This window comes from Larimichthys crocea, unplaced genomic scaffold (assembly GCF_000972845.2).
Source record: "Larimichthys crocea isolate SSNF unplaced genomic scaffold, L_crocea_2.0 scaffold319, whole genome shotgun sequence".
Taxonomy (NCBI): domain Eukaryota; kingdom Metazoa; phylum Chordata; class Actinopteri; family Sciaenidae; genus Larimichthys; species Larimichthys crocea.
In genome coordinates, this window is record NW_020854203.1 from 218,221 (window position 1) to 234,504 (window position 16,284).

The window sequence follows — 16,284 nt, forward strand, 5'->3', positions numbered from 1 at the left end:
ACAAATAGCTGCTTTTAACTAACGTTAGCTCAGGCTGTTTAGGAAGAGGAGGTGCACATGCGAAAGCAGGGAGCAGAGCCAAGATATACACACAATGTAACCGGGATCAGCAGCCTCTGTGGATATAGGTAATAGTGAAGAGACCGAAGAGGATGGTGACAGAAGAAGCTGAGAAGAGAAAAGGACAGAGTGACCAAGCAGGAGGCCACAGGAGTAAATGTGGGACTGACTTTTAGTCGTTGGTGAGCACTTTGTGAAATAAAAGGCTGAAAGACAGACGCCGAGCTGGGCTGACTGCTGTTGGACTAGTCAGTAACATTAGCTGGCTGCTATGTCTTGTGTTGTACTTGATTTTTGGTTATCCATATTTACCACGGTGGTATTGCACTTGCGTTGCCAAATCACAAAAATACAAATTTCTACTCAGTGTTGCTTTAAAAACATCATCAATGTCAGCCTTTTAAGAAATTCCAAATTCTCTGACAGAGCCCACTGGCCATACTGCTGTGTTGGCATCAAGGTTTATTATCCTTTATAATGTACAATATACAAAAATATAGGGTACCAAAAAATTCACAGTGTCTAAAAGGCAGTGATTACAGTCTACATGACAGGTCTAACAGTACACCTGGTAAGTTGCATAGAAGGGCACAGAGCCTCACATCGCAGGGGACAGAGCTCAGAACTGACCCATCAGATGACTGGCTTTCAGACCAAGGCCAATAAAGGCTTTATTAGATCAAATCATCTTTTAAATTCAATTTCTCCATTATATGTGCAGCCTAATATTTGATACTCTGACATTATTAGTGCTACGTAGAGTTATTTTCAGTCTGTGTCTCTGGAAATTTGATGTTTGAGCAGCTGGGAAAGGTCATAAGCCACAGGCGGTCGGTCACATTGTGGAGCTCTGTCCCCAAACAAACCTCATGGTTGGTGTGTACTTAGCTGCTGCACTTTTTTTAAACAACTATAAGGCTTTTTTTTTTTTTTTTTTTTAAACAAACAGTGTTAGCTATACAATATACAGATACATTTACACGATCTTCTGCAAGGTCATTAAATGGGCTGCAAGAAGGCTGTTGCTCCTATATACAGATAGAGCTCTCATCTCGTGCATGTACAGTAGCTGAACTGAAAAGCATTGCTGGGTTAGCATTCATTGATCAGGCAATAATAATAATAAAATATAGCTGTGAAAATGCCCTTTATAAACCAAGCTCTGACTATAAATAGTGTCCGTTCCAACTCTGCAGGAACCAGAGGCGCGATGCTTTAACTTACAATGATTAACATCTCATACATGAAATATAGAAAAACTGCCTGGAGTGTCAGCGACAGAATGTGGAAAAAAAAAAATGCACACAACAAAATTTGCAGACCTCCTCATATATAGTCATATGTATGAAAGCATTTACATTGTACAAAATACAGCAATCCACCTTTGTCCATTCAGGCATACAGACACTTAGTACGCACGCACACACACAGTACGCATGCGCGCCCACACACACTCATTTTGATCTTCACACAGGCAAACTAAGCAAGCATAATTTAGTTTTCTTCTTCTTATTTTCTGTTCAAGCAGAGCCAAATTATTGTTTTGTTCCAGTCATTCTTTGTAAAAACCATTTCCGGTGTCATTTTTATTGTTTTATATTTGTGTTAACATTTCATGTATTGAAGATGCAATGGTTACCAAATGTCTGGAAAAACAAAAATCAAGAAAACAAAAAGGAATATGTGAAATTAGAGAAACGAGAATTAATCAGCTAGATTTTATTTAACAAAATATTTCCTCCTATGCTACGGCTCGTCTGAGAATAAAACAGGTATCATCTTAAAAAACAAACATTAAAAAAAGAAGTGCCAGTCTACTAGCTTATTCTACCATCATAGAAAAACCCAATCCAGTTGTTCAGCACACTGGCCATATTTGATATGACCACCGAGCTATTTATCACTCAGTAGAATCGATGCATCCATTGGAGAATCGATTGGAGAATCAATCAATTCCCTTTCAGAAGTCTTTTATTGTTCTTGGAAAAAAAAATCAAACAGAAGAAATAGAAAGAAAACAAACCTCGCCCCTGCCCTCTATTGCATACAGGCACCCAAGGCATTCCCAAAGCTTTATGTACAGTTCAGAACGCTTCCCACAATCCCCTTTGCTCTGATTTAATGAGATCTCCACAAAAGATGTGTGACACTGATCAAAATTGGATTCTATGGTGGCTGATGTTTAGTCTTCCAAACACCTGCCTTTCCTGTCAAATGAAATACCAACAATGCAGTGAATCCGCCCTTAACAACCAAACTGATTTTGATCTCCAATATACGTCCTTGCCGGCTTCATTCATTTTACAGTTCAGTTGGTTGTTGTTTTCTCATTTTGCGATGTTCTGGACGTGACGATATGCGCCTTTCACTCTCAGTGCTTTTGTTGTCGAGGGACTCGACAAAGTTCATGACAGGCTGAGAATGTGGTTAGTGATGGAGAGGCGTGAAATGGTGACCCAGATCCAGAGGAATGTAATATATATTTTTAAAATGTTCTGTTCATGTCCGGTTCTGGTATTGTGGATGCTCGACTCAGCACTGCTGAGGTGTTCTGGTCATAACAAGCTGTCTAAATCCATAACTTGTCTTGCTAGAGTTTTCTGCTCGTTTCCCAATGTGAACACCCCCAGCTGGTTGTCCCTGACTGCACCAGGACACGGGCCTTTTCGTCCAAACCCACATTCCTGATGAAAAGAAAACCAGAATTGCTCTTGCTGAAGACTATGGGAGCGATGAGAGGGGTGGTGACGAACAGAGGAATCTGGTCGAAGTTCTGAGAAGCGTTTTCGTTCATGTCGGTACATTTATGTCACCGTGGTATCGGGGCGGTGTCTGTTTGGGGCAGTGGCATGATGGGACAGGGGAAGAGGGGGAACGGAGACCCAGTTGTGGGCTTGTCTCAGCTGTTGTTGCTGTGGTTGTAGGTCCTGCATGGCGAAGGGGAGGAATTGGGCTGGTAGTCGTATTTGCCGAGCGCTGTGGGATAGTAGGTAGTCGTGTAGACGTTTGTCTGCTGGAGCGGCGTTGGGTAGAAGTTGGATCTTTCATCTGGTAGCAGGTTGTTCTTGTTCAGCGTCTGGAATGACACAGCAGAGAAAAAACACTTTTGAATCATATGTTTGACTTTTTTTTTTAAGGAACAGTTCAACATTTTGGGAAATTATGAGATAACCAGGCAGCCAAGAAATAATTCAACATATAACCACAAATTCCCGTCTTTATGCTATGCTAAGCTAAGCTAAGATAAACAGTTTCCAGGCCGTTGCTTCATATTTACCTTGATCTTCTCATCTCACTCTCACCAGGAAAGCAGATTTCCTAAAATGTTGAACTGTTCCTTTAAAACAAGTTAAAGAACCGAGATGTTTCCTAGTGTGATCTGCTCATTCTCTTTAAAGATACTCAGTTCTAGAAAATAGTAGACTTTCATTGGAATGCTGAAAGAAACACTGGAAGATGTTTTCAGTTAAGTTTAAGGACTCAATTATCGACTAGACTAAAATAAATTTTGTAAGTGGACTATGTTTAGTGTTCAGTAATCTTCCAGGTGAATGAAATACCTCTACTGACCTGGAGGTCATGGCTTGTGTACTGTAAGTGTATTCATAACCAGAGCAAACCAATTTAATAAATTTAATTTAGTTCATGTCAAGTGTACTCAATGCGCTAATATGTGAGATGGCGGGAATTCAGTGCAGCCCTCTTAAATATAAACAAGTCCAAAACCCACATTTTATTCTAATGCAATTGCTGAGTCTCTGGTAAAAGCCGACCATAAGGTGAAACACTTTCCAGGGGAAGCATTAGACTAATGTAATCCATCTGAACAGCTCTGGGGACAGAGGCAGGGAGATAATCAGGTTAGTCGGTGAAATACACGACGCTGGGCATCATAAATTGGCCTGGAGGAGAGGGAACCTGCTGGATAAACAGTGATGTAGTGGCACACGGTGACATCGGCTGCACATCCAGCAGAGTCTGGCCCCTTCTGGTCATTAAACCTAATGAGTTCAGGCTCTCAGCACCACAATGGCTGTCAGCGCAGTGGCCACACAGCAACAACAATAACAGCAAGGCCAACAAGTGTCAGGAGGTTGACCTGATCAAAAACACAGGATGGGTCATTGTGGTTAAGCACCATGTTCCTTCCTGGATCTTAGATACTGTGAGACTGATAGGAAAGATTGAGATGAGTCCTTGCCAGCACACAGCTGAAGTCAGACAAAGGCAATGTTCAGACTAAAAGAAAAATATAAGCGAGGGTAAGAAGATAAACTGTCCAGTTTGAATAATGCCTCCACGAACTAAAGGCTTAACAGTTCACAACAAACTGAAGAGAGGGGTTTATTTTATGTTCCACCATGGCGATTGTGAGATAAATGGTAGTCCACCAGGGTCAATAGTAATATGTGTGTGCATGTATTTGGTTGGCCAATGTGCTGCTACTGAACACGGCCTAATCTATATGTTAATATGAGTGATAAGATTTAGTTAGGGTTAGGGAGTTAATTAAGACCCATAAGCCCATTGTTCAACAGGAAGCAGAGACAGGACAGTAACTTAAGTAGGATGTAGCAACAATAGCAGAAGGCCATGTGCCAACTGTATGGTGATTAAATGGTTTTAGTATTGAATTTTATTAAAGTTTGGGAACTTACAAGACACCCACTTTTTTAGGTGAATGGTCAAAATGTGAACGCCAGAGGCCTTTAGCTTAACCATAATGCACGTAGCTTTCATTAGACACTATGATCTGTCGATCTTTCTAACTCCACAAGTCCAATTTTTCTGTTGAAAAGCCTCAAGCTCAACCTGACATCACCAGTGTTGGTGACCCAAATAAAGGTCACTTAAACAGTGTTGTGGCCTCTGGATCCATTATCCCTCCCTATATTCACCACATTAGTTGTGAGTTTAACACACAGTCCAAATGATGCTGTAGAGTCCACTGTGATGGGACTCCAGAGGAACCATTTAAAGGGCTGTATTAGTCAGTTGCAAAACAGCTTTTTTGGGTTGATGTATTACAACTTCATTTTTCTTAAAAGTAAGCCAATATGGGGTGTCGATTAGTTCAGTTGGTAGAGCGTCTGCCCCATGGACGAAGCCTCAGCAGTGGCCCATGGTTGGAATCCAACCTGCAGCCCTTTGCTGCATGTCATTCCACGTCTCTCTCTCCCCACATTCCCGTCACTCTTCAGCTGTCTCCATCAAAAATAAAGCTTGAAAAGGCCAAATAATATCTTTAAAAAAAAAAAGAAAAAAAAAGTAAGCCAATATGTTGGAGTCGGAGTTTAAGTAGTGGCTTACTGCAGCGTGAAGAAACATCCATCCGCCACAAAAACAAAGACAGTTTGAGATGCAACAACTGTGTCAGCCCTGATGGGTTAGTGTCAACGGGAAATGTGATGTCGTCTCTCGATTGGCAAGTTAACCATGTGTCTGAAAGAGAAATAATATCTCTTTGGCATATCATTTAAGAATCTGAGCTGCTCTGTGATCATTCAGAGAGGCCGCAGGGGACAGAGAATGTTCCAAGTAAGACAGATTCAGCTGCAGATTTTAGAGGAATGAATGACTGTGCTGCTTATGAAAGATGGAATATTATACTTTGGAGTATCAAGTGTGGGAAAATAAAAAATAAAAAAACAAAAAGGAAAAATAGGTTGGTGTCAGATCAGCCAGTTTTAATTAACTTAAATCACTGACTGTAGCTGAGATGGTGGTGGCAAAGATCAAAATCAATCCTTTGGTTCAGATCATAAAAAGTTAATTTATCTACAGCTGATTATCACATTCATGCTTTTGTCACTCTACAGAGACAGAAAAATCAATAATAATCTCACAATCTTGAATGATCAACAATCAGTTAGTGAGAAACGCAACAGAAGTTGTAAAGAATAAGACAAAAAAACCCAACTAAAAGCCCAAAAGAACTGGCGAAAATAGTTTCTTGATTTCAAATGTGAATGCACACTCGACCGATAGCGGTGGGAGGTTGACGGCTAACCAATTCTTTAGAAAGCTAATGGGACCATTAATGAGTACTTGGTTTGTAGCAGGTAGGATGGCTTAAAGTTTATAGGTTTTGTAAAAGAGCAAGGAGGAATAAAAATGAGCAGTAATTCATCTTGTGTGCTTAGCGCTCTATTGAGATAAATGCATGAATAAAGGCTCTAAATAAAACATGAATCACATTCATTGCCCTTGAATCTTCAGCATTTACACTGTGTGTGTTTGTGTGTGTGAATAACACCAAGTAAACAGTCCTTCTATTTCCATTTTTATTACTTTTATCTATAGGATATTTTAAACAAGGCGTACCTTGAACTCCATGGGCGTGTACTTCTCGTTCTTTGGCGTGGTGTTGCCCTTGTAGTTAAGGTGGTTCGGGGTGGTGGGGTGAATGATGGCGGACTCCTGCGAAGGCTTGTGGACCCGCTGACAGTAGACATAGATCAGGAAGGACAGCAGCCCCGCCCCGAGGAAACAGGAAACACCGGTGGCGATTAGATGGATGGAGGTGAATGCTGGGAAATGAAGAAGAAAGGTAGGGTGTTATTAAAGGCTTAGCATACATTGTCAGATGATATATTTTACATTATGCTGTCCTTCCACACCCCCGGATTTATGTGCATCCTAAATTTACCAGAATTCTCAGTCTAAAAGAGACTAATGCAGATTTCAAATCAGCAGCACAAAGGTGTCTGGTGGCCTAAAAGTTATAACTGTAACATCTCCATTTCATTTCATGCCTTTAACTGAAATGTCTTTCTCTCCACCTATATTTTTTGGCTATAACTACACTGTAAGCTGTCCAATAAAGGCAAGATGTCAAAGAAATAATCTTTACAAAAAAAGTAGGCAGTACAAAAAATGATAAACAGTTCTCTTGAGCAATAACAATCTTTTCCAAGACGTGATTAGATCACTGGGTTGAGTAAATCCAATTTTCAACCTGGAAACGTTGCCAAATTTTGAAACAATGCTGCAAAATCAATCTGTCAGTGAGAAAGAAAACCATTCCTTTCTGCAGAATGATTCACACAGGTGTACAGCACAGCCAACATTACCTGACACTCATCAATCTTAACCTTTAAATGCTCATGCTGACGCCGTTTCCCATTTCTACTTCTTCCACCACCAAAACCTCACCTTCAGCAAAGCTTTTCATTTGGTTAGTTTAACTCAAAAATTTACTGTTCAAGTATTTGTTGAAAGGTGATTAGAGTCCTTGTTGCTTCTTGGATTCATTCAGAGCTGCTTCAGAGAGCAGAGGCTTTTTACACTGAATATAAATGGTACTTTTTTTTTTTTTTACTTAAGTGTCTCTGACTGAAGTCATAAAATTTTCGCTGTGCTAAGACACACCAGTTAAATCAAACATTCTTTTTTTTTTCTTCTTATGATGGAATAAAATGTACTAAGTGCCAAAGGCTGGAACATGTAGCTTCACACTGGCTACCAATTTCTACATGATTTAAATGGCTTTTATTTCCACCTAATGACCCCTCAGTCTCTGCACAGATCTCTAAATACCTCTCAGAAACATGAACTACATGGATGAAGGCACACCACCTCCAGCTAAACCTGTCAAAAACTGAACTGCTGGTCTTCTCAGCCAAACCTACGGTGCACTATGATATCAACATAAAAATTGACTCGCTATCTCTTGCCCCTACCAAGGTAGTGAGAAACTAACCTTCTCTGATCACGTTGCCTCGGTTCCCCAGTTGCACTGCTTTGCACTTTGCAACATGAGAAAAATCAGGCTTTACCTAACTCAACATATTACCTAACTCCTGATACAGGCTGTAGTCATCTCTTGAATCGATTACTGTAATGCCATCCTGATGGGTCTTCCATCCTGCACAGTAAAACACTTTCAGATAATCCAGAATGCGGTGGCACACCAGATCTTCAATCAACCCAAAAGGGCACATGTTACCCAGCGAGCTCCACTGGCTACAGTACTTGTAGCAGCCCGCATTGAATTCAGTGCTTGCCTACAAAGTAGTCTCCAGTTCTGCACCCACCTACTTGAATACCCTTGTACAGGCATGTTTTACCTCCTGACCGTAGCTTTCTTTCAATAAATGATGCCCGGCTCTGCCACCTCAGGGCAATCAAACTTTTCCCGTCTGTTGTTCCCCGTTGGTGGAACGTCCTACCAGTTCCTACCAGATCAGGGGCGTCCCTCTCTACCTTCAAAACCTCCTGAAGACCTCCAGCTCTTCAGAGAGGACCTCCTCCCCAACACTACCAACAACTGGACATGATAAATCTTCTTCCTTCTCGAACTGTCACTTGATTCAACGCAAGTAGTACTTATTGCTGCTCTAACATGTCCTTATCTCACTGTACCATGATTGTTCCCTTTTTGTAAGTTACTTTAGATAAAGCATCAGCTATATGACTGAATATAAATTGTTGAGTTGTTAAGTAATTACTTTGGTCAAGAATTGCAGGATTTTAACAATTCTGGTTTGTGTTTATCCATTACCTGCACTTGGGTTTGTATTTTTTGGTTTTGTACTTCCTATCACTTATTTTGAGGTTATGAAACTTCAGTTTTGATGTGAGTTGAAGAAAAACATCTGTCCTGAGTATGTCTCAATATGCAATTATCCAACAGTTTCCACATTTGCCCATTCCAGGCACATCAGAGTACACAATTCGGTTCCTCTTCCGGTATGTCTGAATTTTGCACAGACTGAAATAAACACATGAGGATGCACATATAATGCATGAAGACACACGTCATGGGCAGACATCTGTGGAGTCACAGGGGCAAAACCTTAACATGCACACAGAAACACAGTGAAGGCAGCTGTTTATCCACTTACCTCCACAGTGTTGGTCCTTATCAAAACCAGATGCAGGGAGAATGACTGCAGAGAGGAGAGGAACACAGGGTCAGACACACATGCATGCACATTCACATGCACACACACACACACACGTGCACAAACACACACTCTCTGGAGAAACAGCCTTCAGAGCACAACAACCAGCGACTGTAACATCAGGGGAGTGGATACATGCAGAAACAAAAACAGTGAATGAGAAATTGAAATGTTGCTCAAAATGTTGCATGAATGCTCCATGGAGAAGAATTTTGTAGAGAAAAATGGACTGTTGAGTGAAAAAAGCAGCTCCGCTCCATCAGATTCAACCTCCCTGGTTGCTGTTAGAGATGCTTGAATGCAAGACAATAAATTACAGCTACAACGTGTGTTGATCTCGACAAATCCTAGAAATAAAGAAGAAGGGAGCAGGGATGGATGACGTGTGTGTGTGTGTGTGTGTGAGCTGACTTAATTGCAGTGCCACATCTCCTGATTAATTTTTTGGCCTAATTTTTCAGCTTCCTCTCACAGCCGCCTCCCCACTGTGAGTGACCTTAACAAATCCATCCATCGCCTCATTGAAATTTGCAATAAAATTAGATGTGATTTGGTGTTGCGACAACCCATTAATATTAATCGCCTTGGTCTGGACTCATTAGGGATTCTGAGTGAGGAGAGGCCAACGCTGGCAGGCCATGAAAGATCGTCTCAGGAGAAACTTTCTGAGATCGTCATCAGCATAACAAGGTATGCCGTGGCTAACAGGGTCAAACCGTTAACTAGTTGGATTCACATAGACTTATTTATTTAAATATGGTTAATTAACAGAAGCAGATGACTTTAGTGCATGAAGACGATGTTGGCTACACACACACAAATAAGGTATGTTTGTGCTCATGGAATCCAGGGTGGTGAGGATGATGATACTTGAGAGACGAGATGTGTCACAAGCTGCAAATATAAAGGATTGTGGGCTGAACCTGACTACTGTCTGACCTTGCACAGACCAGTGCCAACAGTGTGGCATGGAAAAACCTTCAAATGGATGAACGTTTCACAGCAGCCATTTTGACATAAATTCCGATGATACTAATTAAGGTTCATATCTATTTACTGCAGCAGAGACTTTCCAGTGAGCCAACATGCAGCACAGCAGCTCCCTGACTCTGTCTGACCTGAATGGAACTGAACCTTCATTTGTATCATTGGTAACACCTGTGTTTACCTTCTATTTCATGTCAGAAAAGCTGCTGTGAAAAATATCTATTGTTTGTTAATACATTGATTACTTGATTATTATTTTATGTTTCAGTGGAGTTATATAGTGATTATACGCTCTCATTACATGTGTGGAGGCTGTGGCTGCAGCAGACAGAGCGTTGTGTGTGGACGGCTCAGGAGAGCAGTGCCAGGTGAACACAGCTGGAGCTGGTTGTCTAATCAGACTGCAGCAGCATGCTGGACCTCGAGGACTCACACACACAGAAGACAGGCGCAGGTGTCTGCTCGGTTATGTGAACTGAAGATTTTGTTAATGAACTTTTGTGTTTTAATAATGCGCGTAAGGAGACGAGCATGTCAAGGACTGGTGGACAAATGTGTGTGTATGAAGCTGTTATCTAATCAATGCGCTAACGTGCTACAAAACAAAATTCTGTTTTTAAAAATGGATTCAGAGCAAACTTAAACTAAAAACTAATTTCCATGTTTGTGACAACAGTACTGCGGGGGAATTTTGATATAACTCACACGTTCACTAACTTCATTAACACCGTGGCTGCTTTGATTGACAGGTAGGTGCCATTGTAGATGGCTTGTTTGAGTGCCCAGGCGTCATTCAGTGATCCACTCCAGAAACCTACAGGTGATGTCAGGCATACGCTGTCCATTCTTTATACCGTCAGTGGGCAACATGCACCACAGCAGCACCCTGACTCTGTTTGAACAGAATGGAGCCGAACCTTAATAAGTATCAATGGCAACGCCTGTGTTTATCCTTTTATTTCATGTCATAATGGCTGTTGTGAAAAAGGTCTGTTGTCAGAGATGGTTTCTTTCTGTTTTTCAGTTGGCAACCCTTTTCTTGTCCATAGTATGACGGTAACATGGAAAACAAAATCGTTTAACTCTTGAAAAAGCAAAGAATAAACCACTAGGAATGACAAGCACATTGTGCACTCTGCTTTGGACGTCAAAAATGACAAGTTTAAAGGTTTTGGTGAAAAGCATGCAGTGTATTTTGGGATTTTTTGAGGGCCGCGAAGGCACAAGAACACCGCAGTCGAGAAACCTCGGTCAACCTTGACCTGTTATGACTACTTTGAAGGAGGCTGCACATGTACAGTGTATCCAAGTGCTGACTGACTCACCAGGTATTTCATTGCAGTCTCTGCGCTGAGTGCTGTTCCCCACACAGGGGGTGTTGCCCTGAGCACCACACACCCGACTCCTCATCTGCAAGCCTGAATCATCGCACGCTGACCACAGCGACCAGGCCATCCAGCCACCTAAACACAGAAAAAAGAGTATTCAATAGAAACCCAGACAAACACAAGACCACATCAAACTCAGACGGCCTGGAAACCAACGCGCCCACCCAAGCTGTCACCTCCTGCGGCCACCGAACTTCCCGGCCAGCCACACAGTCCAAACACACCAAAAAGTGTTTGTGATGTACACAGGATTGGAAGAGTAAACCCGTGGAGAGTTTGTTTAGTGCATAGCGGAGATGTTTGTCTCCCGAGCCAAGCTTTAGTACTGTTTCCCCGCAGCAGGCGACCGAGCAGTAAACAAAGGCTCCTACCCAAGAGGAAAGAGAAAATTCCCAACTCTCAGCTCCTCCCTTTGAACCATGCACTTGTTGCACTCTTTCACCCAGCATTTAAGAGCACCGGAGTGGAGGGAGCACAAGCTACTGCAATGAAAGGCTGATGAAAAAGCTGGTTTGTTATTCAGGGTGCTCTCAAGTGTGCAGTTTTGGCAGTATGGGCCTGAGGAGAGGCAGAGGACAGGCCTCTTTTACCTTTCCTATCAGTCTGGCGCTCACTGACAGGCTGCTCAGTCTCCACCATCTGCTCCATTCTTGCCGCACAACCGTCTAGACACACAAAAAAACACAGCGACCACCTCAAACGTGTTTAATAACCGTGCATCACTACAGCCTGCTTTAATTGCTTCATTTATTCCCATTTATTTTTGTCACCCTGACAACCTGCGTGATCGTACTGTTGAGTCTAAAGGAACGCCATCAGGCCTGAGGCTCCTCGTTAGTATTCCGTCCCCACAGTCCTTCCTGCTGTCCTCTATTACCGGTGGAGACTTTAATCAAATGACCTGCGACAGAGCCATCAAATATCCCTGTGACTGACAACCAGCTTGCCTCTAATTACATATGCAGAGAGGATGGCGGAACCGGGAGGACCCCGATAGATGACTGATATTGCTCCTGTCAATAAACGAGTGGACGAGGATAGTGATGGGGGCTGGAGAGGTTGTTAGCAGTCGATCGGCACAGATCCAGCAGGACGTGTTGGTCCACGTCAAACAGGAAAACATTAACCTGATAGAGGAGGCTGATTAGCATCTCAGCGAAGAGAGAATAAAAAGACAAAAAGCCATTTACCTTTCTTTGTAATTACTAGGAAGGCTGACTGTAAGCGTTCTCTCCCTGTGAGTGACAGGTGGACTGATTCAAAATGAAAAGCAGCTGAGGAAAACAACAGTTAGGTGGAAACATCTATTTAATTCAGGCAGAAATCATCTGCGCTACAAGACACCACTGTATACACACACACACACACAGGCCCCAGACAACATTTGTCCAGGCCATTTTTGTTTCCAATGAATAAAGAAAATATGAAAATCACACTGTGGCGACAAAACGTTGAAGGCTGTTTGATATTAAACTCAAATCAGTGTCAGGCTGAAGCCTTGCTGCGGGTTCTGATGCTGTACTCTTTTTCTCCTCCTGGATTAGCAAATAGATCTCATGAATATTTCAGTGTCCTTGTTGAAGCAGAAAAGCAGTAGTGGGACGGGGGGGTGCTGAGGGTGTTGTTATACATCTCAAATCTTATGAAATGGTTTGAGACTTTGGGGAAAAACAAAACTAACCTCCAATAAAACCCCACCCATCTATTTAAACTCGACTTCAGCATCAGCAACTTGTTTGTTTATTATTATTTCTTTTGGTCTGTCTCCTTATGTTATAGTTATGATGTTAAAGGATTAGTTCATGCAAATAACTAAAACACATTTTCTCACTTACCTCTTGTGGTATCTTGATAGTTTTGTTTTATTTATCCATGTTTAAAGTGTGTAGGAGTTAGTGGCCCTATCTGTAGCCTGTGTTACGTTTGTCTGTTCTGGGCTACTGTAGAAAGGTGGGGGATTCTGTGCCCATCTATAGATATATAGAAGGTTCATTCTAATGTGGCAAAAACTTCCAGGTGATTAGACACTCACAAAAACATGTATGAATATTATATTTCACTTCTGAACTGGCAGCTTGTCCAAGGTGTACCCTGCCTCTTGCCCAATTCCAGCTGGGATTAGCCCAAATCCCCTGAAACCCTGATAAGGATAAGTTGTTGCATAAAAATAAAAGAAATGATTTGTAGTGCTCACAGCTTTAAAAAGTTTCATCAAAACAAACATTTAATGTTTTAATCCACAGAACATTCAGCCAACAGTCCACATAAGCAGTGTTCTGTGGATCATCAGGAAAAGGGGTCTAACTAAAAGTTTTTAGTTATTAAAGGTGCACATATGAATTCCATCAACAAAAACAAAAGCTGATCATTTTTCTTTGAAAAAAACGATGTCTTGTTGCATTATGGATAATATCTGCGAGTCACTGACTGACAACAGCTTTTCTTGTTGGTTTTTGCAACTTGGGAGTTGATTTGCAGTACGGTCAGGAGAAGAAGTGACAAAAACACAAGCTCAAATTCAAAATTTCAATTTTGCAGTGCTCAGAGCAGCACAAACAAAACTCCCAAAGGAGAACTTGTTATCCAGTGCACACCTGGTAGATAGAAGAAAAATTAAATAATGGAGGAAACAGCACTGAAGGAGGATGAACCTTCAACAGGAATCGCTGCATCCTGGACAAAATGTCCTTGACTGAAATGGGATTGGTGAAAGCAGAAATGAATATCCTGAAACCTGGGCAAATCAAACAGCACAGCTGAACACCACGAGAGGAGAGTGAGAAAATGTTTTTTTGTTTTTTTGTTTTTTTTACATTCGGGTTAACTAATTCTTAAATGTTTTTCCTGTTTTTACATTGACAAATCAATTTCTCTCCAGAACCTCTCAGGCAGGATTCATAAAGGTAGACATACTGTGTTATTTGTTTGATTTCTATTACCAGTATCAAACATGCACTCTGCATACACAAGCAGTCCAAACTTCAGACTCATTATGTTATATTTCAATATTTTCAGTACAACAATAACACAAGTGGATGTCTTTTTAAACCTTTTCAGAGAGGTTGCCATGGCGCTCAGAGCACAGCAGGAGACGGTGGGAGGACGGGTTGTTTTCTCAGCATGACTCTCTTTATCTTTTCTTTTATCTAAGACCAGGTTTATTCATTAGGGGAAAAACATGAAAGAAGCAATTCAGTGAAGGGGGCGACACAAAAATGCAGCGGTGTGGGAAATGATTGTCCGCCTGAAGGCGTGATGAAAGGACCCCAAGCAGTGATGGCGTGACACAGTTTAGATTTTATGTGTGACCTTACCATCACAGGTGTGTGTGTTACACAGGGCCTCTTCGGTGTGCAGTCCTATGCAGATGTCCCCTCCATTGGCAGGGGTAGGGCTGTTACAGGAGCGTGTGCGTTGGTAGTGACCGCCGCCACAACCCACTGAGCACTGAGACCAAGACGACCAGCAAGACCACGCACCGTTTACTGTAACACACAGACACACACATACAAGTTAGAAATACAGCAGCAGGTAGCTATTTCATAGGCATACATCTATAATATTATTTATTATTATAATATTGGCCCTAGCTGGAGTTTGCATGTTCTCCCTGTGTACAAATAATGGCTGGATGGCCCTAGCTGGAAAGACTTTGTCTTTTGCTGTGTATAAAACTCTTTTAATGCCCAGTGTAGTTTGGGTGTGTTTGTGGACTCCAGCTGGATGTATCCTTAGGCTGCTGATGTAAAATGTTTTAGCACTGATGCAGAATGTATACCTCTTACAACATCTGGGCATCTATTTTCTAATACTTACCCCTTTGACAGACCTTAACACAAGGCAAGATGTAGCCAAGCCCAACACAGGCTACAGCCAAGCTGTTGGAGTCAGGCTTGGTGAGGATGCCTCACTAACAACCACATCAAGCAGAGGGAGGTCATTTAGAAGGTTCTTTCTTTTTCTTATACATTCATTTTTGTCGGACCATGCCCTACATTCATGCTATATTTCATATATTGTTATGTTCTACTGTCATAAATGTCTGTTCAGGCTTTGCCCTCTTCCCGATCATATCCTACATCATCTTTGCTCTGTCCTGTCTTACTGGCGTATTGATTCACTCTTCCCACGGGAACCGTTAATGTTTCATCTGATCTAATCAGAAGAGTGTGACTGACTAACCGACTTGCTGGTTGACTGACTGATGTCCGTCTTACTGACGGAACAGAGGCGGTGTTGCCAGGTAACGTCACAGTGCTGCAGAAAACTCCATTAGCTGAGTGGATTAGCGTGACACTGAGAGTGAAGCAGGCTGTGACCACTTAACTGACTAGCTCTCACAGCCAGCCACCTCTCTGCCTGACTGGCTCTGACTAACTGGCTGTTTACCTGACTGTGTCTGACTCACTGGATTACTGTACGACCCACGACCACCTGACTGACATCTTGCTTTTAGGACTCTTACTGCCTGCCCCTTGCCTCTTGTGGCTGACTTGCTGTGTTCATTTCATATGAAACGTGCCATTCTCAACCTCAGTGTGTTTGTTTGGCAGCACGGGAACACCAGAGCTGTAGATTTGAGTCTTCGCCTTGAGTAATATCACCAGAAAAAATCTGGACCAGCAGGCAAGCCTCTTCGTATTTACTTGACTCTAGACTAGCTTGGATAAAACTTGAGACTTGACTTAGACTGACTTGAGAGCTGAGCACAGCAAGTGAATCTTTAAATGCATTTAGGGTTATTATCTGGCCAGATGTGCACTTTCATGCTGGTCTTGCAGCATATTCCTGTCATCACAATTGTTTGGTGTAAGAGTCTGGTGCCTCGGTGCTCTCCTTGAAAAGGAGGAGAAATTGGTGGAGTTGTGGAGTGAACAAGAGTGCCTCTTTGACGTGTCCTCCCATCTGTATCATGAAATATTCAAGTATTAAACCTATAAGAT

At 42.0% G+C, this 16,284-nt stretch overlaps 1 protein-coding gene across 4 annotated transcripts in view; it reads right to left on the reverse strand.

The window, feature by feature from the left end:
- Positions 1-505: 505 nt before the first annotated feature.
- The window catches only part of sema5ba (sema domain, seven thrombospondin repeats (type 1 and type 1-like), transmembrane domain (TM) and short cytoplasmic domain, (semaphorin) 5Ba), a 176,088-nt gene continuing 160,309 nt past the window's right edge, over positions 506-16,284 (reverse strand). For 2 of the 4 annotated variants that reach the window (XM_019252966.2, XM_010729895.3), the window contains 5 exons: positions 14,656-14,826; positions 11,279-11,416; positions 8,907-8,951; positions 6,385-6,590; positions 506-3,136 (listed from right to left, as the gene is read on the reverse strand). In XM_019252966.2, the coding sequence (XP_019108511.2) occupies positions 2,960-3,136; positions 6,385-6,590; positions 8,907-8,951; positions 11,279-11,416; positions 14,656-14,826 (737 nt within the window). In that variant the 3' untranslated portion in view covers positions 506-2,959. Of the gene's footprint in view, positions 3,137-6,384; positions 6,591-8,906; positions 8,952-11,278; positions 11,417-11,735; positions 12,007-14,655; positions 14,827-16,284 lie in introns of those variants that run through there. The other 2 variants (XM_019252967.2, XM_027276130.1) reach the window with 2 other exon arrangements.